Raw genomic sequence first — 25,503 nt, forward strand, 5'->3', positions numbered from 1 at the left:
ATAAGTGCAGGACCAGACTATTGGTTCAGGGTGTCTGACCCTCCAAGGGAGGAGTTGTAAAGTTTGATGGCCACAGGCAGGAATGACTTCCTATGACACTCTGTGTTACATCGGTACATGGAGCTTAGAAAAATAGAGGGCTATGGGTAAGCCTAGTAATTTCTAAGGTAGGGACATGTTCGGCACAACTTTGTGGGCCGAAGGGCCTGTATTGTACTGTAGGTATTCTATGTTTCTATGATAAAACTTGATATTTTGGTTCAATTTTTAATAGGAAAAGATGGTGTAAGTACCAACCTTGATGCTGACATCCATCTTTCAAGGAAAGAAGAAATTGAGACACAAACATACTGTGAACTAGGTGCTTCCTCTGGATCCCTTGATTCAGAATACCAGCAGACCAAAGTAAATAGTCGGGAAACACTTCACCTTTATCTACCCAACCTTGACATTCACGAAGAGGAGGAATCTCCATTTGTATGGTAAAGTCTATATTGCACAGATTTAACTTTCATGCCCCAGATTACCTCACTCCAATTCTTTTTCAATTGTGGTAGAACACTGTGGCAGTTAACCTGCACTTAGTGAGATACCTCAAGCTTTAATTGAATGAATGACTGAGCAAATAATCTGCTTTTGAAATGTGGTTGGAAGGATAAATGTTGGACTTGAAATTGGAGTCCTGATGGGAACTCTGATAATTTTCGATGTTTATAACTTTTATAGCTATGTATAACACTTATTTCTGGAAAAGTCTCTATCATGTCGCAAATATTGTCAATACACAACCTTTGCCAACAACAAGAATATCCCTGTTAGTACACATTGGTACAAATGAACAATTACAGGTATATTTATTATACATCTTTACAAATAGTGTAAACAAAAATATTCAAATGTTGAAAGTGTAGGTTAAAAGCAGAAGGAAGTAGTCACTATCTGTCTCTGCTGTTTTTTATTGCAATTTGTATTGAAACTGAATCAAACAAGTTGAAGGAATCACAAAGACCAAATTGATAAATATATCACCAGCAACAAAAGATGCAACTTAAGCAGACGTGTAATTTATATATGTATGTGAGAGAAATACATCAACCAAAATACTTTCTGCATTTACAGCAGCTAAATACTTTGATATCAAGGTACACTGTAAAGCCTAGTCATATCATTGTTGGTGACTGGGTTCCTATAGCTTCACATTAATCACACCAATTTTGTTATAATTCTGCTTGCTTTATAAAAACCTGTATCTTGGCTTATTTTAAAACAGTCTTCCTAAAGTACATATTTATCTGTATAATCCGTTTCAATAGCTGTAAACTAAAAAAATACAAAAAGGAAGGTAGGATCATGTATTGACGGTGATTTATGTGCAGTATTGAAAATAATTTCAACAATTGTAATTATAATATGACCAGCCTTTATTAAAGAAAGATCTTTAAGACTAGTTTAAATGACTTGCAACATTTACAATATTTTTGTGAAATATTCTGAATGATTATTTGTGATAGTTATTTGCACACATTTTCAGACAATTTCTGTTGGACAAGTAAACTCTTCTCGGGCTTCCAGCCGAGTATGGGTATCGATTTTAACTGACATTCAATGACAAACTCTGCCATCTTCATCAGGGATAATGCCTAGGCATGTCTAGTCTAGTGGTATATCTACCCCTGTTGTCCGTCCCTTCTGATTGGTTAGTCCTCATCCAATCAGGTTTCCGCTGTGCCTCCTTATTTACAATTGAATTCCAGATCTTAGAGTGAGACCTTCATCTTTATTAAAATTCTTTTTCTCTAGTTTTATTTCAATGGCTTCCTTCGCCAGGTAGTCCCAAAAGCCATTGGTGCAGCACAGTAGTTGTGAAGTGAATTCTATGACCATTGTGAATGCAGTGTTCTGTTACCATTAATTTATCCTGGTAACCCAAATGGATACACCTCCTATGCTCCTTGATGGAGGTTTCCACCATGTGTCCCGTCTGGCCAATGTGCACTACTCCACATTCAGGGAAAATCTGTAAATGCCAGCCATCCTAAGTCCCAGGTCATCTTTGACCCACATAAGCTCAAATTTGAGCTTTCTTATGGGCTTGTGGATGGTATGAATTCAGTATTGCTTCAGGACCCTGGCAATCCTTCCAGAAACCGTGGAAATATAGGGAAGACAGATGGTAGTGACAGGTTCTTCCTTGTCGTTAGGTTTCCTGGTTTTTCCATCAGCCCTTTTAAGGGCCCCATGGATTCCCTTCACCTTGTAGCCATTCTGTAGTAACATCATTTGTAATCGTCTAATTTCCTCGTGGAAATTCTCCGAATCCAAAATAGTTTTTGCACAGTTAATCAAAGTAGAAAAATCCACTCTATTTTGGGAGGCATGATGGTGGATGTTATTGAGGTATAAGTCCATGTGAATGGGTTTCCTTTCTTTCTTTTTCAATCTTTTTATTAGTTTCATAAAATATAAACATAACATAGCAATAATACAAATTGTTGGAAAGACGTTGTTATACTTAAAATGAGTAATTATAAAACCAAATAGTATAAATTGACAAAACTCCCAATCGTGTAGGATGACAAAGAATAATACAGGGCAAAAAAAAACTAGAAAAGAAATCATGAAAAAGAAAAAAAATAGAAAAAAAAACAAACCCCACCCCAAAAAAAAACTAAACAGAATTAGTCAGCTAAACTAAAAGACTTGGGCAATTCTAACAACGTAAAAATGGGAGAGAAGAAAACCTTAGTGTCAATGACTCTATTCCTCTCAACCAACAGTACAGAGAAGTAAAATAAGTTTGGAAATGGTCAAGTTATATCATATGAAAATGCTGAATAAATGGCCTCCAAGTTTTTTCAAATTTAATAGAAGGGTCATAAACCACACTTCTAGTTTCTTCCAAATTCAAACACAACATAGTTTGTGAAAACCAGTGGAATACAGTAGGAGGGTTAATCTCTTTCCAATTCAGCAAAATGGATCTTCTAGCCATTAAAGTAAGAAATGCAATCATCCGGCGTGCTGAAGAGGTTAAATGATTTGTGTCTATCATTGGTAATCCAAAAATAGCAGTGATTGGATGAGGTTGTAAGTCTGTATTCAAAACCGTTGAAATAATATCAAAAATATCTTTCCAATATTTTTCCAACAAAGGACATGACCAAAACATGTGAGTTAAAGGGGCTATCTCGGAATGACATCTATCACATATAGGATTAATATAAGAATAATAACGAGATAGTTTATCTTTGGACATATGAGCCCTATGCACTACTTTAAACTGTATCAACACATGTTCAGCACATATAGAGGATGAATTAACCAATTGAAGAATTTTTTCCCATTTTTCAATCGGTGTAGTAATCTTAAGTTCTCTTTCCCAATCAGCTTTAATTTTATTGGAAACATCAGGACATAAATTCATAATTATGTTATAAGTAATTGCTACAACACTTTTCTGAGAGAGATTTAGATCTAAAATTTTTTCCAAAGTATCCATTGGATATGAATGTGGAAAATTAGGAGAAGCAGTAATTAAAAAGTTTCTAATCTGTAGGTATCTAAAAAAGTGAGATCTGGGTAAGTTATATTTATTAGAAAGTTGATCACAAGACATAAAACAATTATCCAAAAATAAATCACGAAAACGTACTATACCTTTGATTTTCCAATCAAAGTAAGCTTGATCCATAGCAGAAGGTTGAAAAAGGAAATTAGATATAATAGAACTTGCTAAAATAAATTGATTAAACCCAAAAAATCTTCGGAATTGAAACCATATACGTAAAGTGTGCTTAACTATTGGATTATTCATTTGTTTATACAATTTAGAAGAAATAAACGGAAGCGAAGTTCCTAAAACCGAACCCAAAGAAGACCCTTGTAATGAATTACATTCAAGATTTACCCAATGTGGATTTAATGATACATCCAAATCTCGTAACCAAAATTTTAAGTATCGAATATTAATTGCCCAGTAATAAAATCTAAAATTCGGGAGGGCGAGCCCCCCCCCCTCCTTTTTAGATTTCGGTAAATACCTTTTACCTAGCCTAGGATTTTTGTTCTGCTATATATATGAGGAAATTTTTGAATCAACATTATTGAAAAAAGATTTTGGGATAAAAATTGGAACCGATTGGAATACATATAGAAACTTGGGCAAAATAATCATCTTAATAGCATTCATCCGACCAATCAAGGACAAAGAAATTGGTGACCATTTAGTAAACGAAAGTTTAATCTGATCAGTTAAAGGTAAAAAATTAGCTTTAAATAAGTCTTTATGCTTTTTCTTAATTGTTATCCCTAAATATATAAATGAGTCAGTAACCAATTTAAATGGTAAACATCCATAAATAGGTACCTGCTTATTTAGGGGAAATAATTCACTCTTATTAAGATTCAATTTGTAACCAGAAAAATTACTAAATTGAGCCAACAAAGCTAGAATAGCAGGAATTGACTTTTCTGGATTAGAGACATATAATAACAAATCATCTGCATATAGTGATAATTTATGTATTTCGTTTCCGCGAGTAATACCAAAAATATTGGGCGAGTCATGGATAACAATTGCTAAAGGTTCAAGGCGATATTAAATAGTAAAGGACTAAGAGGGCATCCTTGCCTAGTACCACGAAAAAGACGAAAAAAGGGAGATCTTTGATTATTAGTACAAACCGAAGCTACCGGGGAATAATATAGCAATTTAATCCAAGATATAAATTAAAATTAAATTTCTCAAGCACACTAAATAAATAAGGCCATTCAACTCTGTCAAAGGCTTTCTCAGCATCTAATGAGATAATACATTCCAGGGTAATAAGTGAAGGGGTATAAACAATATTCATTAACCTCCTAATATTAAAGGATGAATAATGATTTTTAATAAATCCAGTTTGATCCATAGATATAATTTGAGATAATACCTTCTCTAACCTAGTTGCTAAAGTTTTTGAAAAAATTTTTGAATCTATATTCAAAAGAGATATCGATCTGTATGATGCACAATCAGTAGGATCTTTATTCCTTTTAAGAATTAAGGAAATCGAGGGTTCATAAAATGATTGTGGTAATTTACCTAAACTGATTGCTTCTTTGATTATTCTAGACAACCACGGAGAGAGAATAGAGAAAAAGAATTTTAAAAATTCCACTGTAAACCCATCTGGACCGGGTGCTTTACCAGAATTCAGTGATGAGATTGCAGTAATTATTTCTTCCTCTGTAATAGGAGTTTCTAATGATAAGCAATCTTCCGGTAATAATTTCGGGAAATTCAGTTTACTTAAAAAATCATGCATGGTATTAAAATCATGAGGAAAATCAGAGTGATATAAAGAAGTATAAAATTCTTGAAAGGTTTTGTTTATCCCATTATGATCAACTGTCAAAGTATCATCGTGTTTGCGAATCTTAGTAATTTGACATTTAACCGAAGCAAATTTCAATTGATTAGCCAATAATTTACCCAATTTATCACTATGAATATAAAAATCACTTCTAGTTCTCATTAACTGATTTTCAATCGTGGATGTTAATAATAAGCTATGTTCCAATTGAAGTTCAACTCTGTGTTTGTACAGCTCCTTACTGGGAGAAATAGCATATTTTTTATCAATTTCTTTAATTTTATCAACCAACAAGAGTATTTCATAGCACGTTTTTTCAAACCAGCCGAATAGGAAATAATCTGACCATGGATATAAGCTTTAAAAGCATCCCAAACTGTTCCATTGGAAACTTCTTCCGTAGTATTAATTGAAAAGAAGAAATCAATCTGTTCCCTTATAAACTTGACAAAGTCTAAGTCTTGAAGCAAAATAGGGTTAAATCGCCATTGTCTATTAGTACAAGAAGTATCCATTAACTTGATAGAAAGTTTCATTGGAGCATGATCTGAAATGGCGATAATGTCATAATTACAATCAATTACAGATGGGATTAATCGAGAGTCAATAAAAAAAGTCAATTCGAGAGTAAGAATGATGAACATGTGAAAAGAATGAGAATTCTTTATCGTTTGGGTGTAGAAATCTCCAAATTTCTGAAATCCCAGAGTCAAACATAAAAGAGTTAATAAGAGTAGCCAACTTATTCGGTAGAGCCGGACTACCTATGGATCTGTCCAACATGGGATTCAAACATAAATTAAAGTCCCCACCCATTATCAACATATACTCATTTAAGTTAGGAAAAGAAGTGAATATGTGTTTAAAAAATTCAGGATAATCCACATTCGGAGCATAAACATTAACCATAGCAACCTTTTTATTAAAAAGTAACCCAGTGATTAACAAAAATCTGCCATTAGGATCTGAGATAATGTCTTGATGAATAAATGTAATTGAGGGATCTATAAAAATTGAAACGCCTTTAATTTTGGCTTGGGAGTTTGAATGGTATTGTTTATCCTTTAAGAACTTAAAGAAGCGTTGATTATCCTCTTTCCTTACATGAGTTTCTTGTGCAAAAATAATATGAGCATTCAGTCTTTGGAATACTTTGAAAATCTTTTTCCATTTTATTGGATGGTTTAAACCATTTGTATTCCAAGAGACAAAATTAATAATGTGAGCCATAATTTAAGATTAACCCTTTGGGTGAGTAAAGGGTTAACCATAATGTGAACTCATGAAATTGGAAGAGGAATACATCATCAGAGAGGAACCAGAAATCCCGACACTGCAGACATCTTTGTAGTCCTAAATCAGCCCAATAGAAAAAATTAAAAAGGAAAAAGAAAAAGACTACCCCACCCACCATCCCCAAGAGCTCCAAACTAAACCAGAGAAGGCTGAAGAAAGAACTAACTAATACTAACTCTAACCCCATTTCTGCAGGAGGCAACTCCAAAGATATATGTTATATAGATGACTCCCCGGAAACTGATATATATAAAAAAAATTAAACACTATACTAAAATAATCTACATTGTATAATTACTAAGATACATAAATAAGAAAAAGTTAGTATCAATATGTATGATTAGTTAATTATAAATGAGAGTAAATAAAATATCACTTCCAAAAAAAAGGGGATTATGGAAAGAAGAAACATAAGAACATGGCGTCCCAAAAAGAACAAAGGAGATTATGCAAAAAGAAAAACAAATCGCCATTTTAATTGTACAGAAACGAAAGTAAAGAACATATAACAGAAAATGATCGTCAGATCAAATCGTTAGAAATAATATCGGAAAACAAAATGTTAAGGAAAAATTAACTAAAAGAAAGTAACGTTATTCACAAGAAATAACTATTTCATATAAGTTGTAAAGTAATAACTATAGTAGTAAGCACAAAACAAAAATCTTGAGCTTATAAAAAAACCTTCATCGTACGGTAGTAGAAGGTTTATTTTTTTTTAAAAAACACCAGAGAAAAAAGCTGATGCTGAGAGCACAGAACATTAATTAAAGGGCAGTGTCCACATCAGATGGGTAGCTATCCTCCAAAAAGCTTTGAGCCGCGGTTATGGAATGGAAGACGCGACGAGATCCATCAGGAAGAGAAATGCTGAGACATGCAGGATACAATAATGCCGGTTTGAGATTTTTTTGATAACATTCCGACATCTGAGGTTTAAAAGTCAGTCACTCCTTCATCACTTCAGGACTGTAATCTTGAACTATCCTGAAGGAATGCTGACGATACTTGATCATCCCTTGTCGATAAGCAGTCTGGAGAAGCTGTTCTTTAACATTAACATAATGGAAACGAAGAATAATTGGTCTTGGTTTGGATACAGCGGATGTCGACTTTGACCGAGGTATACAGTGGGCACGGTCAAGTAATGGAGGCTTGTTGGGAAAAACTGAACTGAACGTATCCTTTAAAAGTTGAGCAAAGAATATTGAAGGGTCTCCATCCTCAACATCCTCGGGTAGACCAATTATACGTAAGTTTTGTCTTCTTGATCGATTTTCAAGATCGATGACTTTGGATTTAAAATGTTGCAGTTGTTTAATAGTCGAAGCTAAATTCTGCTCTAAATTCTCGACTTTTGAATCCGTCTTCTGAGATTTAATATCCAGTTCAGAGATTTTACTTCGATGTTTTTGAACTTCACAATCCAGGGATCTCAGAGATTCCATGATTGATTTTAAATCTTCATTAAGGCTTTGACGTTGTTGTTCAAATTTATCAGATAGACTTTCAGATAAATTTTGCCGTTGTTCCTCGAACTTTTCCTCTAGAAACTTCATCATAACCTCATAAGATAGCTCCGTTTGTTTAGAGTCCCTTTCTTTTTTCCTCCGTTCCCGTCAGAATCTTTCCCATCTTTGGCTTTGGATCTTGTACTCATTTCTTTAAATTCCAGAGTTGCAATTTAAGAAAAAATCAGTAAGATAGAATAAATCTTCTGGTGTGGATAAAATTGATTAGATCAAGGAGATCATAGGTTAAAAAAGATAACGGGAATGGAGCGAAGCCAGAAGCGACTTCACTCCATGAGCGCTCCCTGCAGAATCACCGAATGGGTTTCCAATAGACATGCCTGAGGCTACCATCTGGTTTCCGTCATATTACAATGTCCAGGAACAGGAGGCAGCCATTGTTCTCCATCTCCATCATAAATTGGATGTTTGGATGTATGCTGTTCAGATGGTTGTGGTACAGTTGGAGTGTCTGGAGTCCATGAGGCCACATTACGAAGGCGTTATCGATGTGTCTGAAGAAGCATAAGGGCAATGACCTCATAGTCCTCTCTTCAATAGTTGGCAACAAGGGCAATCCCATGGCCACTCTGTCCATTTTAGTCATAGTATATATAAAGGAAATACATTGATATAAAGTATGTTCAAAAAGGTTAATGGTACCCTCATCAAACTTTAACTGCAGGAGGACCAAGCTGTCCTTAATGGGAACTCTCATGAACAGAGAAACCAGGTCGAAACTGACCATTATGTTCTCTGGGATCATCTGGATGTTGGTTATAGTTTTTACGAAGTTGGTTGAATTCGTGATGTGATGCTCACAGCCCCCAACAAAGGGAAAGAGCATGGTTGTTAAATGCTTAGCAAGGTAGTAAGACAGAGGATCTATTGTACTGACAATAGGTCTTGAGGGAGCCCTGCTTGTGTATCTTAGGGAGCTTGTAAAGTTTTGGTGGTATCAGCACCTGAGGCAGAAGTGTCTTGCAGGTATCTGCTGGCAGTCCAGATTCCTTCAGTGAAGCAGAGGTCATTCTCACAATCAAATCTGTGAGATCCCACTATAGAGCTCTGTAGACAGGATTGTCCAGAACCTGTTGGATTTTCTTGTAGTGTTCCTCCAAGGACATCAGAACCACCACATTTCCTTTGTTTGCTGCTAAAATCATGATGGCTGTGTTTCATTCACCGTAGTGCCTGGAGGGCCAGTCGCTCTCCTTTTGTAATGTGCGGTTTTGGTAAAATGGCCCTTTTGCGGGCTATGCAGACCACTGCCCTTACCTCCTCCATGGTATCCAGTGGTAGTTTTCAGATCGCTTGCTCTACTCCACTAATGTAGTCCCGATAAGGTATAGCTCTGGGGACCAGAGTAAAGTTTAGCCCCTTGTTGAGGACCGATCTAGTCACCTTGTCAATGCTTTGTCCAGTCTGACTGATGACAGTCCTTCTGGGTCCAATGGTGGGATGGCTGCACTTTGTTGGAATAGTTTGTTTTATTTCCTGGCCTGTCTCACTGTGTTCCTTCGTTGTCGATGTACTCCCAATCACCAGGAGACAAGAGGGCTGTCAGTTCCAGGTGAAGAGATAGTTGTCTGTTCATGTTAGTGTCCAGAGCCGATCTAATACAATGGATACACTCCCTAACCAACGCTTGGCTAGCTCATCATAGAATACATATAGCTGTCGGAGAAACCATCGTGGAATGCAACCTCACAAACTTAGGGATGATGTCCTCATCCTGCCATCTCAGAAGGAAGGCTAAAGAACAAAGAGGCCTCACCTTCTCTTTACACAATTATATACCACTGGACTAGACTTGACCAGGCATCATCTCTTATGAAGATGGCAGAGTTTATGATTGAAACGTAGGATAAAATTGTTACTTGTACCTGGCTGGAAGCCCGAGAAGAGTTTATTCATCATTTACATCAGGAAAGCACCAGATCCCTTCTCAGATATATTTCAGTTTTTCAGTTGGATGTTTAGCTGTATTTATCAGATTAATTGTGCTTGACTAGATGATTTAATCCAATATTTAAAAAATGAAGATTAACAGAGATGTGAAATGAGTTAAGGTTTGAAAGACATTGGGATCTGGCTAATTTCTGTAAGAATTTTGCAGATAGCTGATGCATCTGTGGGTATTCAGATTCAGATTCATTTAAAGTTCAATTTATTATCGAAGTATGTTACATAAACAACCTTGAGATACTTCTTGCAGACACTAACAAAAGAAATACAATAAAATTCATTAAAAATACACATAACGAGACTGCCAGATATCCAATTTGCAAACGAGGAAAAATTGTGCAAATAGTAAAAAATAAGTAAACAAAACACATGGAACATGAACTGCAGAGTTCCTGAAAGTGAGTGCCCAGCTGCGGAACCCATGCAATGCTGAGGGGAGTGGAGCCCATCCAGCAGCCCGATAACTGCAGGGCAGCTACTAGTCCCGAACATGGCACCTTGGGACCCAAGACTCCTGCACCTCCTTCCTGTTGGTAACAGTGAGAAGCGAGGGAGACCAGCCAAATGCAGGCAGATGGTGCTGAACACCTGTTCGTTTTCTGTTCTCGTCCTCAATGATTTTAATCTTGCTCGACACTTTAACCAGTGTGAAAAATGGAGCCGACCACAGGTTCATCTTCCGCAATCAGGCCTCAATGTAGTGTCCACCCATAGTGATGGCTGCTCAGGCAGTACCTGTACTCTTGGGAATCTAGTTCACTGAATCCCTCAAGAGATCACAAAAGTGCCAGATCATTCATTCAGTTCAAAAGTACATCTTTAAAAGGGAAACTACAGCCTGAAGACTGCAGTAATCACAGTTCAGAAGAAATATATCCACTAGAGTATCTAGCTGTTTAGTGAGCTATCTGCAAAACATTGCTGATGGTCACTGACACCATCTTTATTTGTCATATGTATATCAAAACATACAGTGAAATGTTTCATTTGCATTAACCAACACAACCTAAGGATATGCTTGGGGTAGCCTGCAACACCAAGATAGTATGCCCACAATGTTCAGAAAAACACAGCAATTAATCTACTAAGCAGTAAAAGATATCATCTGCACTCAAAAAATTTCCACACTATATCCAGCTACTATTTTTGGCTAAATGGTGAGTAGACTACAGGGAAGATTTTGTTTCAAGGACAGAGTGGGCTTGAGTAGTGAAGAGGGAAGTTGTAAAAGTATTGATCTAATGCATTAACTCTCATTTCCATCTCCAGTAGAGTTGCATGACCTGTGTATTGCAGTATTTTGTTTTTGTTTCACATTTCTAGCACATCTACTGTAATTGGATCTTGAACTTCCTCACTAATCATACCCAGATGGTAAAACTGGGCAAGTGCACATCAACACACACACACCCTCCCCGCAACCCTGAACACTAGTACTCCTCAGGGATGTGTACTGAGCCCACTTCTCTACTTTTTCTTCACCTATGACTGCACTCCCACTCATGCTACAAACTCAATCATCAAATTTACAAACGAACCAACTGTGATTGCTGTGAGATACAAAGAAGCTGTTGGAGGTGATCTTTCCATTTCTCTAGTTTGAGCTGTGAGGGCAGAGTGAAAACACATTTCTAAATTTTCAGTTGACTTTAAATCTCTGGAATATGGTTCCGTAGATACACTTGTGGGTGAGGCAGAAACACTTTTATAACTAATTTTTAATTAGACTTGTAAGGTTGACATTTCCTCAGTTCCCATGCTAATTTGTTAGTTGAATCTTATTCTTATTTTGCAAAACAAAAGACCTATATCAAATATGCTTTTTTCTTTTTGTAATGCATTACCTTCATAATGAAATGTAGTAATTAAATTGATAATTTTACTCCAGAAAAAAATTTTGAGAACAATTGAAAATGTAATGAAGTGCAGATAAATGTAGCTAAAATAACTTTACAATCTTTATTTGGCATTAAAGGCCACACATGTAATTTGATTGTTCAATCTCTTGCTGCTTGATGAAGGATTAGTGTTTAATGGTTCATCTCATTTGTTTAGCGGAACTAATAGTTTACAGAATGCCTTCTCAGTTGAATAGGAGACATGGTCATGGCTGTATGCAACATTGTTAATCGTGATCCAGAGTGTTTTGAGATCAGAGAGGAATTTCTTAGCAATTTGCTGAATTTAACTCTGGTTATGCCTAGAATCGGAAGAATCAGTATCAAGTTTATGATCAATGTCTTAGATGGTATGAAATGTGTTAGTTTGTAGCAGCAGTGCAGTGCAAAGACATAGTACATTACAAAATAAATAAATGTTACAAAAATTGAATAACGCGATAGTATTCATGGACTGTTCGGAAGTCTGATAGGGAAGCGGTAGAAGTTGTTTCTGAATCATTGAGTGTGGTTCTTCAAGAACCAATCCCTCCTCCCCCTCCCCCTCCCCTCCCCCCATGGTAGTAATAAGAAGAAGGCATGTCCCAAATGATGAGGTCCTTAGTGATGGACCACAAGCACGAGAAAAATCTGCAGATGCTGGAGATCTGAGCAATACACACAAAATGCTGGGGAGGAACTCAGGCCAGGCAACATCTATAGAAAAGAGCAAAGGGTCGACGTTTTGTGCCAAGACCCTTCATCAGGACTGGAAAAAATGATGAGAAATCAGAGTAAGAAGGTGCGGGGAGGGGAGGAAGAAGTACAAGGTGGTGGGTGGTAGGTGAAACCGAAAGAGGAGGAGGGGTGAAGTAAAGAGCTGGGAAGTTGACTGGTGAAAGTGATAAATGACTGGAGAAGGGGGTTTTTTGATAGGGAGGACAGAAGACCGTGGAAGAAAGGGAAGGGAAGGAGCACCAGAGGAAGGTGATGGGCAGATAAAGAGATAAGGTGAGAGAGGGAACCAGGAATTGGGAATGGCAAAGTGGGGGGCATTTGGCGGAAGTTCAAGAAATCGATGTTCATGCCATCAGGAGGGAGGCTACCCATACGAAATATAAGCTATTGCTCCTCCAACCTGAGTGTGGCCTCATCGTGGCAGTAGAGGAGGCCATGGACTGATATGTCAGAATGGGAAGTAAAATTGAAATGGGTGGCCACTGGGAGATCCCGCTTTTTCTGACAGATGGAGCACAGGTGCTCTCAGAAGCAGTCTCCCAATTTACGTTATGTCTCACCAATATACAGGAGGCCACACAGGGAGCTCTGGTTATAGCAGTGACCCCAATAGACTCACAGGTGAATTGTTGCCTCACCTGGAAGGATTGTCTGGGGCCCTGAATAGTAGTGAGGGAGGTGGTGTAGGGACAGGTATGGCATTCCTCTGCTTCCAAGGATAAGTATCAGGAGGAGGATCAGTGGGGAGGGACAAATGGACAAGGGATTCACACAGGGTGTGATCCTTGCAGAGTGTAGAGAGCTGGGGTGGAGAAGATGTGCTTGGTGGTGGGATCCCGTTGGATTTGCTGGAAGTTACAGAGAATTATGTGCTGGACATGGAGGCTAGTAGGGTGGTAGGTGAGGACAAGAGGAACCCTTGATGGGGTGGCAGGAGGATGGAGTAAGGGCAGGCGTGCATGAAATGTAAGAGGTGTGGTTGAGGGCAGTATTGATCTTTAATGATGGATACTGCCTTCCTGAGGCACCGCCACTTGAAGATATCCATGATGGTGCATATTGTAATTGAATATATACTTACACCTGTTAAGCCACCAGCATTTAGGGCAGCAATGAAGGTCCTCCATCCATGGCAGTGTTCAGAGCTTCCTTCATCGTGCCAGTACTTTCCTCTCAGTTTTCACTAATGTCAGTCATGCAAGTCCCAGGTGGAGACTCAGGAATACCCCTCCCACTCAGATGTAGAAGGGTTCTTCATTGCTGTTTCCATATCAGTTTTGTTTTACTAGCCAGACTTGGAGGAATTGAATACATGTTTCAGGGAAATTAGCCGTAAGGATTAATACAAAAAATATTTAATAAGACAAAATTGTTCTGTAAATACTGGAAAGAATCCATCACCCGTTAATACCAACAATAATGGCACATAGTAAAAGAAAGCGATCACAAACCTTATGTCATTTTGTCAAAACAACATCCCACCCTTTAATGTTAGCAAGATGAAAGATCTAGTTGTTGAACAAGGGAAGCAAGGGAGTGAACACAACCTTGTCCTCATCAAACGAGCTGCTAAAGTGAAAGGCTACATCTTCAAGTTCCTGTGGTCCAAGCCTCATCTGGTCCCTCTATACTAATAGAGTGTTTGAGAAAGCACATCAGCATCTGTACTTTCTTAAGCATCAGAGCATTCTCTCAAATTTCTACAGATGTTCTATAGAAAGTATTCTTGAAGTTATATTTTCAGCCTGGTATGGCACTTGCTGTCCCCTGTACCGAATGAACTAGGAGACAGTGTTGAACACTGCCCAGTTTCATCCCAGACTCACCACTTCATGGAGCATTGCTTCTAGAAGGTTGGTAGTATAACCCTCAGGTTCGGCCAGCAGCATTAGTCTAGGGGAAGATGTCTCTGGCCCCACCAAACTTGTGAAATCTTGTTTGTGTGGATGCTGCATGACGTGTTACCCTGTTGCAAATCAGCTCCACAAAATATCAGACAGAACACCATATGCAATTAAACAATTGAGCTTTATAATTCTTAATTTGACTATAGGGTTAGTAAAGAAAACCAAAAAAAAGGGCTCATTTTAATGAAACAGTCTAATGCACACATTGGAGCTCAAAATTTCCCATCCGTTCATTCTCCATTGATTTCCCCCAGGTGTCGTCGACTCCCGACCCCATTCCAAGTCCACTCCATCCTGTGGTCTACGACCTCACCATTCTAGCATCTTCTCTCTCCATCTTCTGCTGAACAAAAGACACTAGACACTAGAATACTACAGCATAGTACAGGCCCTTCGGCCCTAGATGTTGTGCTGACCCATATATTCCTTAAAAAAAAGTACTAAACCCATACTACCCCGTAACCCTCTATTTTTCTTTCATCCATGTGCCTGTCCAAGAGGCTCTTAAATAGTGCCTGGCAAGTCATTCCAGGCACCCACAACCCTCTGTGTAAAAAACTTACCCCAGATGTCTCCCCTAAAACTCCCTCCCTTAACTTTGTATATATGCCCTCTGGTGTTTGCTATTTGTGCCCTGGGAAGCAGGTACTGGCTATCCACCCTATCTATGCCTCTCATAATCTTGTAGACCTCTATCAAGTCCCCTCTCAGTCTTCTACACTCCAAACAGAAAAGTCCCAGCTCTGCTAACCTTGCCTCATAAGACTTGTTTTCCAATCCAGGCAACATCCTGGTAAATCTCCTCTGCACCCTCTCCATAGCTTCCACATCCTCCTATAATACCAGAACTGAACACAATACTCTAAGTGTGGTCTCACCAGAGATTTGTAGATTTGGAACATGACCTCTCTACTCTTGAACTCAATCCCCCTATTAATGAAGCCTAGCATCCCATAGGCCTTCTTAACTATCCTATCAACCTGTGCAGCGACCTTGAGGGATGTATGGATTTGAACTCCAAGGTGCCTCTGTTCATCCACACTCTTAAGTAACCGACCATTAACCCTGTACTCAGCCTTCTGGTTTGTCCTTCCAAAATGCATCACCTCACACTTATCCGGATTGAACTCCATCTGCCACTTTTCTGCCCAACTCTGCATCCTGTCTATATCCTCTTGTAACCTTCGACAACCTACAGCTCCATCCACAACTCCTCCAATCTTCATGTCATCTGCAAACTTACTCACCCATCCTTCCGCCTCTTCATCCAGGTTGTTTTAAAAATCACAAAGAGCAGGGGTCCCAGGACAGATCCTTGCAGCACTCCACTAGTCATCGACCTCCAGGCAGAATACTTTCCTTCCACTACTACCCTTTGCTTTCTTCCTGTAAGCCAATTTTTTATCCAAACAGCTAAGGTTCAACTGATCCCATGCCTCATGACTTTCTGGATGAGTCTCTTGTGGGAGACCTTGTCAATGCCTTGCTAAGATCCATGTAGACCACATCTACCACCCTACCCTCATCAGTTTCTTTTGTTACCTCCTCAAAAAACTCAATTAGGCTCGTGAGGCACAACCTTCCCTTCACAAAGCCATGTTGACTATCCTTGAGTAGACTGTACTTCTCCAAATGCTTGTAGATCCTATCCTTAAGAATCCTTTCCAGTAGTTTGCAGACCACCGACGTAAGACTCACCGGTCTATAGATCCCAGGATTCTCCCTATTATCTATTTTAAACAAGGGAACTACATTTGCCATTCTCCAATCCTCGGGCACCTCCCCTGCAGCCAAAGAGGATTCAAAGATCATAGCTACTACTCCAGCAATCTCTTCTCTCACTTCCCACAGCAACCTGGGGTATATCATATCCAGCCCTGGGGACTTATCAATCTTGATGTTTTTAAGAAGATCCAACACTTCTTCCTTCATCTCCACATTGTCCAGCACACATTCCTGTTCTATTTCAACCTCACCCTGATCAAGGTCCTTTTCACTTGTGAATACTGAAGCAAAGAATTCATTTAGGACCTCCCCATCCTCCTCCACCTCCAGGCACATGTTGCCTTCTTTATCCTTTAGTGGCCCCACCTCCATTCTTGTCATCCTTCTGTTCTTCACATACGCATAGAACGCCTTGGAGTTCTCCATAATTCTACATGCCAAGGCCTTCTCATGCCCCCTTCGAACTCTCCTAAGTCCATTCTTAAGCTCCTTCCTGGCTACCCTATATTTCTCATGAGCCCCTCCTGCTTCCTGCTTCTTATATCTAACATATGCTTCCTTCTTCCTCTTGACGAGTTGCCTCACGTGTTTCATCAGCCACGGTTCCCTTTTCCTACCATTTTTTCCTTGTCTCAGTGAGACAAACCTATCCTGAACCCAACACAAATGGTCCCTAAACTTTCTCCACATTACTTCTGTGCTTTCACCCTTGAACATCTGTTTCCAATTTACTCTCACTTGTTCCTGCCTCATCCTTCATAGTTAGCCTTTCCCCAGTTAAGCACTTCCCTATTTTGTCTGTTTTTATCCTTTTCCATAGCTATGATGAAGCTAAGGGAATTGTGGTCACTCTCACCAAAATGCTCCCCCACCAAGAGGTCTGCCACCTGACCAGATTCATTCCCCAGAACTAGATCCAGTATGGCCTCTCCTCTCGTCGGCCAGTCCACATACTGTGTCAGGAACCCTTCTTGAACACACGTGACAAATTCAGCCCCATCTATCCCCCTTGCAGTCAGGAGGTGCCAGTCAATATGAGGGAAGTTGAAATTACCCATAACTACAACCCTGTATTTCCTGCACCGTTCTAAAATCTGCCTGCTTATCTGCTCCTCGGTGTCCCGAGGGCTATTTGGGGGCCTATAGACTACTCCCAGCACGGTGCTTGATCCCTTCCTATTTCTGACTTCCACCCACACCGACTCAGTGGACACTTCCTCTGCAACGTCCTCCCTTTCTATAGCTGTGATACTATCCCTGACCAGTAATGCTACTACCCCCCCCTTTCTACCCCCCATCCTATTCCTTTTAAAACACCTAAACCCGGGCACCTGCATCAGCCAATCCTGCCCTTCCTCCAGCCAAGTTTCAGTAACGGCCACAACATCGTAGTTCCACGTACTGATCCATGCTCTAAGTTCATCTCCTTTATTCCTAATACTCCTAGCATTGAAATTGACACATTTCAACCCCTCTAACCGGCTACATTTATGTTTTGTCCCCTGCCTGTCCTTCCTTACCAACTCAGAACACATTGCATCATGCCCTTGTCCTTCTACCCTCATCTCTGCACTCACATTCTGATTCCCACCCCCCCCCCGACAAACTAGTTTAAACCCTCCCCAACAGCTCTAGCAAACCTGCCCACCAGGATATTGGTCCCTTTCCAGTTCAGGTGCAACCGTCCGTTTTGTACAGGTCAGACCTTCCCCAGAAGAGATCCCAATGATCCAGAAATCTGAACCCCTGCCCCCTGCACCAGCTCTTCAGCCACGCGTTCGTCTGCCATAACTTCCCGTTCCTACCCTCTCTGTCTCGTGGCACAGGCAGCAATCCCGAGATTACCAGCCTTGAGATCCTGCTTTTTAACTTCTTTCCTAACTCCCTATATTCCTTCTTCAGGACCTCATCCCTTCTCCTATCTATGTCATTGGTCCCATGTGGACCATGACATCTGGCTGCTCATCCTCTCTCCTGAGAATACCGAGAACTCAATCCAAGATATCACAGACCCTGGCATCCGGGATTCTCGCTCTCTCCCACAGAACCTTTTATCACTACTGCTCTCCTCTTTTCCCTCTTTCTTTTCTGAGCTGAGGGTCCGGTCTCAGTGCCAGAGATATGACCACTACAATTTGTCCCTGGTAGGTCGTCCCCACCAACAGTATCCAAAACTGTATACTTATTGTTGATGGCAACGGCCACAGGGGTGCTCTGCTCTTTCTGTCTATTCCCCTTCCCTCTCCTGACAGTCACCCAGTTACCTGTCTCCTGAATTTTTGGGGTGACTGTCTCCCCTAAAGACCTTGAACAACTCACTCTCAGGCACACAACAAGAACACTCCCTTCATTGGATGGCGAGACATTCCAAAGCCCCTGTTATTTCTCAACATAACCCAAACACTGCTGCTACAGGACAACCTTTCCCAGGGCATTACACTCTCCCCCCACCAAACTTAGTCATGTCCTCATAACTATGAGATAATTTGCCGACCCTTCCTGCAAAAACACAAAGTCCAACCCAGGTGTAAAAGGCAGTGACGTAATTCTCCGAAGCGGTAGGAGCCACACGATTCCCCCGGTGCTACATAGGCCAGCCTATCCGATGGCCTCCCGATTCTTTGAGACCTCCATACCCCTTCATTTACCTCTTCGTGGTCTGACACTACTGGGGATACTTCTGATCTACCTGGCGAGGCCGCCGCCAGTCTATCACTCATGCCCTCCCGCATCTTGGACCCCTCTTCATCCCTTGGCCGAGCCCCGCTTCATCCCTTGCAGGATCCTGCTGAATGCTTGGCTGTCCACAGGTAGCGCCCCCGATTTCACCTGACTCAACGGGAGAAGGGTTGGGAATCTCTTCTTCAGTCAGTGGGGAGTTAGCAAAAGGCAGCATATACCACACCCCTATTTCATCATCCTCCAAATCAGTATCCCACTCAGGCGCAGGGGCTGGTCTAATCTCTCCTGCCGTTGGTCCTGCAATCACCCCGCATCGCTGCAGAGTCCTCTTACTAGGTGTAGGCTCCAGGTCGGGCTCTGGGTCAACCTGCACCTCTTATCCCAGAGGTAGAAGGTGGTTCCGATGCAGAATCTTGACAGGCCCATTCCCATCCTCTGGTTTCACCCGGAAAACGGGTATGTTTGGCATCTGACTGTCCACTACATAGGGCCCAGCGGTCAGCCAACTTATGCTTTCCAGGTAGCCACAAATTCCTTATGAGGACTCAGTCTCCTGGCATGAGTTGAGAGAACCTAACCTTTTGATCATACTTCCTCTTATTTCCTTGACTCTGCTTGGCAGCCACGACCTCAGCTAATTCATAAGCCTTTTTCAGCTCCCTTCTCATATCAGACACATACTTCAGATGAGTCTTCGGTGGTAGGTCGTCCTCGTCAGTCCCAAAACAAAGGTCAATGGGCAACCTCACCTCGTGCCCAAACATCAGATAATATGGTGAGTACCTGGTAGCTTCATTTCAGGTACAGTTGTAGCAGTGGGCCAGATGTCCAATATGTTGACTCCACCTGCTCTTCTTGCTGATCTCCAAGGTTCCAAGCATGTCTAGCAAGGTCCAATTAAACTCCTCGGGCTGAGAATCATCCTGTGGGTGATAAGGAGTGGCCCTCGACTTCTCGACTCCGAGCATGTGCAGTAACTCATGGATGAGCCTACTCTCGAAATCCCATCCCTGATCACTATGTATCCATCTGGGGAGGCCATAATAAATGAAATACTTCTCCCATAACACTTTGGCCACCGTGAACACCCTCTGATCCTTGGTAGGGAAAGCCTGTGCATATCTGGTGAAGTGATCCATGATGACTAAGACAATCGCCATGTTGCTGGCATCTGGCTCTATTGACAGGAAATCCATACACCCCGGATCCAGGGGCCCCGCACTCTGCAAGTGAGACAAGGGTGCTGCCCTCGTAGGCAGCGTCTTCCTCCATATGCATTGAATGCACGATTTGCAGTATTCTTTGACCTCCGGCTTCATTTGGGGCCAGTAAAACTGATCTCTGAGCAACCCTTACGTCTTTTCAACCCCCAAAAGTCCAGAATTATCATGAAGTGACTTCAACACCGTCCTCCGATAATTATCAGGCAGAACCATCTGGAAACACTGAGGTCAGTCCGGAGGTGACATGACCGGATCTGGTTCCTCAACTCCAACCTGAGCCATTCTCTCAGTAAGGGATGCACCACAGCGTGTTTCGTCTTCTCCGCTTGGGCCAGGTCTCCCTTTTCGACCACTGACCAAATGGTACTGATGCCCGAGTCATCTCGCTGAGCAGCTGCCACTTCCCCAGGACTCAATTCCGGTAACTGGTTTGTCTTCAGAGCAGTCAGGTTACAGTAAACCAGTGGAATGGTGTCATCAGAAGCTCCCAATTGATCTACCGCTTGATTCTGCCCTTACCTTCCATCTGCCTTCACCATGATGGCAAACTGGGACATGGCTTTCACCCCTGGGGCAGGAACGCTCTCCCACTCTTCATCCCTGTCTAGCCCTTCATGCGTCCGTCGGGACAAAGCATCAGCATCAACGTTCCTGCTTCCCGGCCGGTACTTTAGGCTGAAATCATAGACAGACAACACTGCCAACCACTGATGGCCTGTGGCATCCAATTTTGCCGAGGTTAGGATATAAGTTAAGGGATTGTTGTCCATCCTCACCTCAAACTTGGCCCCGTAGGGGTAGTCACTCAACTTATCCACCACAGCCCAATTCAACATCAGAAACTCCAACTTGGGCGTGGGGTAGTTTTTCTCAGAGGGCGACACCCCCTAAGCCCTCTCTGCTGGCGTCCGTATGCAGTACATACGGCAATCGGGGATCTGCAAAAGCCAGCACAGGCGCCTGAGTCAGTATCTCCTTCAGCGACCGAAAGGCCTTTTCGCATCGCACCTCGATTCTCTATACCCTCCTCTCCTTTTGTCCTCCTTCTTCCCCAAGTGAGGGTAACTGCACAGAAGCTGATTTAAAGGGTGACTCACTTTCGCATAGCCCTTCACGAGCCTCTGATTGTAACCACAGAGCCCAAGGAATGAGCGCAAAGTGCTCACAGTCTAGGGCCTTGGCCAGGAGATCATCCTAACTGGATCCATACCTACTCCATGCCATAAGGCTATGTGCCCAACATAGCTAACAGAACTAGCACTTGTCCAGGGAAGTTTTAACCCTTCAGCTTTCAGGCGACCCAGCACCTTCAGTGGCCTCTCTTAATGCTCTTCCAAGGTGGACCCAAACACTATGCGGTCATCCGGATACACCAATACTTCAAGCAAGTTCATATACCGCACCGTTTTCTCCATGACACGCTGGAAGTTTGCAGAGGCTCCCAATATGCCCTGGAGCATCCTTTCGAACTGGAAGAATCCCAGTGGACATCTTCTCTTGGGGATCTGGTAATATCCACTCCTCAAGCCCTGCACACTGAACCACTTCGCACCACTCAAACAGGCCAGCGTGTCTTCGATCCTTGGGACAGTATACTGGTCGGGGACGGTACACCTGTTCAAAGTGTTATAGTCCACACACATCCGTACCTTCCCATTCTTCTTTCTGGCCACTACTATTGGTGACGCATAGGGCCTTCTGGATTTAGTGATGACACCAGCTTCCTTCAAGCGCTGCCGAACATCTTCCACCTCTGCAGGGACTAGTGGCTGCAACCTCTCTCTGAATGGGGTGTCTTTGGTCACCTGGATAGTGTAACGAGTGCTCTTGGAACAATCCATATCAAACTCATCAGTGGAAAAGACACCTTCCAGCTTCAACCTCTTCTCTATCAACCTCTTCTTCCAACCTGCAGGCACCAGGGAATCCCCTAAGTTGAATGACTCAGCGGACAACTTTTCCCCTTTTTCCAATAGTTTCTCCCTGGCTTGTCTCACAAGGACACAAGACATTACTGTCACCAGCAAAAGATGCACCAAGGGCATCCCCCACTTGAAGGTGACCTCCCTCTTCATAGTGTTCCTGACAATCACTGCCGTCCTGTTTAACTGTACAACCAAGGGCTTCTGCAGTTCGGGCCTCACTAGTATCCCAGCAGGTAATCCCAATTCCTCCTCATGGTCTTCTGGAGTGTTAACTAAGAGGGCCTGGCCCTTGAGCATTCTGGGAAATTTGGGGTTTCCCACTACTTCCCCAGGCCATGACACGATTGGCTTGGACTGGGTGAGCCACGCAGTCCCTCGTCTAAACTCATTATCTGGCCCAATCAACCACGCACTTCCTCAAAAGCAGCTCAAAACACTGGGTGAATGGATGCTCTCTCCAACTTTCTCCTTGCAGGCTCCCATGAGCCTCCTCACAATAGGAGTGTTGGGCCCCTCTTCGCCACAGTTATAATAAACAATACCAGCTGCTCCCCTAATTGCATGACCCTGGCTGCTGCCATCCCTCTGTCCCCTTAGAGGATCCACCTCTCTATCAGCTCCATCACATGGGGGAGGGGGGTCACACGCGCTGATAACAACCGGGACATCTGAGTTCTCAACTCTGCCACAGTCTCCTCTATCACTCCCGGGGCAGGCTGTCCATGGTCACTTCACCACAGGGGACCACTACCGAGACAGTATCCTGCTGACGGAGGCGTCCCGCACCTCCGATGCATTCTCCTCCCCTCGTACTTCTCTGATCAGCTCAACGAACGGAGGGGGGGGTGCATCGTACAAGACAGTCGGAGACCCCAAGCAATCAGGTCCTGGGACTGGGCGCCCTTTGCTATCTGATCCATTCTTAACTGATCCACCTCAGCCATCTGACTAGCCCCTGTGCGCTGCAAGCAATTTAGCTGCCTCTCTAGCCAAAAGATATAGGCAGAAAGCTTCTCCCCCTTCTTTTGATGCATGTTCTGAAACCCCGTCATGAGCTCCATTGGGCTTCCTATCGTGTCAAATGCATTTTCCAGTGCTCCCATGTAACCAGCAACATTGGCTGGGGGGTACCGGGCTCTCACAATGTCAGCAACCCGCGCACTCAAACTTTCAGCCAATCTCTGACACTTTACGTCATCAGAGCACTGCCACTCATCTGTTCCGCTCAAGTCTCATTCTCCTCTTCCCCTTTAGGAGTGGGCATTATTCCAGAGAATAGGCGGAGCCTACCATAGCTGGGACTTAGGACCTGGGCATTTTCGCATTTATTCGCCAGAGAGGTAAGGGGCGATACTAACTCAGAATTCTCATTCTTCCCTGGGGGATGGGGACTAATTAGACATTCCAAATCTGACCACTCCTTCCACTCACTCCTCAGAAACAATAAAACATTGTCCTTGAAGTCTCCACCCCCAGCTACAGGAAACTCAACTTGTGATTTGGCCTTCTTCTTCCCTGAAAAGTATGGACAGTCCACGGCCCCACCTCACCTGGGGCACCAATAGTACCGGGCAGCTCCACTACCATTACATCAAACGAGGTCTGTGCCCGCCATTTTATTAAACCTCCACCCAGCAATCGTAATTTTGCTGACAACTTTAACAGTACTTAAAAGGTGAATTAACAATTCATCCAGAGTACGAATATCTACCCCACTCAAAACACACGCATTGGTTACTAGTAACCCCGTGGTGGAGGCACACCACCACTCCACCCCAGCAGCATCCATACCAGCACAGACTTAAACACCCAACCCACTGGTTCAGTGCTCAGGGCAATCACACAGCAGCCAACAAAATCAATCCCAGATGAGCCCCCACAATTGTAACCCTCAGGTTCGGCCTATGGCGTTAGTCTAAGGGAAGACAGTGCCTGGCCCTGCCAAACTTGTGAAATCTTGTTTGTGTGGATGCTGCATGATGTGTTATCCTGTTACAAATCAGCTCCATGAAATATCAGACAGTACACCATATGCAATTAAACTATTAAGCTTTATAATTCTTAATTTGACTATAGGGTTAGTAAAGAAAATGAAAAGAAAGGGCCCATTTTAATGAAACAGTCTAATGTGCATGTTGGAGCTCACGCTTTTCCCATCCATTAGTTCTTCATCGATTTCCTCTGAGAGTTGTTGACTCCTGGCCCCATTCCAAGTCCACTCTGTCCTGTAGTCTACGACCTCTCCATTCTAGAATCTTCTCTCTCCATCTTCCACCGAACAAAAGACCTTGAACAACTCGCTCTCAGGCACACAACAAGAAAAAAAACACTCCCTTCATTGGATGGCGGGACATTCCAAAGCCCCCGTAATCTCTAGTCATAATCCAAACACTGCTGCTACAGAACAACCATTACATTAGCAGTGAAACTTTTCCCAGGGCATTACAGTAGTACTGTCAAGGATGCCTGCCACCCTGACCATCTCCTATTCTTTTTCTAGCTTCTGGGAGAAGATACAGGAACTTAAAAGCCCAAACCACCAGACCCAAAAACAAGAACAGCTTCTTTCCCTACTTTTATCAGATTTCTGAATCAACAACCACTTTCACAGCTCCTTCACAGTAGTGTTGCCACATTTTATACTCAATTCTATCTCTCTCCATTATTCCCTTATTGTCGTGTTAACATTTCTTTTTGCTCTACTTCAGATTACACTATTACCTTTGTACTCATTCATTTGTAATGTGCCATGTCACCTTTGTACTATTCTGTTATTTTGTGCTAGTCACTGTAGTATTGTTTACTCTGAGTTTCATGCCAGCTAGGCATTTCATTTCACCTTTGTATATATGATAATAAACAAATCTGAATCTGAATTATTCGGTTCACTTGTAAAGTTGGCAATTGGAGAAATGCATGTGCATAAATCAAAAGGTGTACAATAGTTTGGTTTACTTCTACAACTGAGTTATTACTGGGGAGACCATACATTGAGTAGAATGCAGTCTTGGTATCCTTTGCATGATACATTTGTAATGGAGGCAATTCAGAGCAGGTTCACTCATTTGATTTCTGGTATGAAGGAATTATCTTATAAGGAACATTGAGCAGGTTTAGACTAAAACGTCAGAGTTAAGAATGGGTGTCGATCTTAGTGAAATGTTAGGCTCGGGCAGCTTAGCAGAGTAGATGCTGAGAGAATATTTATTTTTGTGAGGATATCTCAAACTAAGTGACATTAAAATAGGGGGTTGTGATTTAAGATGGGTAAGGAGGAATTCTTTCTCTGGGAATCTT

At 42.0% G+C, this 25,503-nt stretch overlaps 1 protein-coding gene across 1 annotated transcript in view; it reads left to right on the plus strand.

The window, feature by feature from the left end:
• LOC140186067 (uncharacterized) overlaps positions 1-25,503 on the plus strand; it is a 60,873-nt gene that overhangs the window by 27,762 nt on the left and 7,608 nt on the right. Inside the window, exon 4 of the mRNA XM_072239911.1 lies at positions 275-482. Coding sequence (XP_072096012.1) covers positions 275-482 — 208 coding nt within the window. The remainder of the gene's footprint in view (positions 1-274; positions 483-25,503) is intronic.

Source organism: Mobula birostris, chromosome 22 (genome assembly GCF_030028105.1).
Source record: "Mobula birostris isolate sMobBir1 chromosome 22, sMobBir1.hap1, whole genome shotgun sequence".
NCBI classification, from domain to species: domain Eukaryota; kingdom Metazoa; phylum Chordata; class Chondrichthyes; order Myliobatiformes; family Myliobatidae; genus Mobula; species Mobula birostris.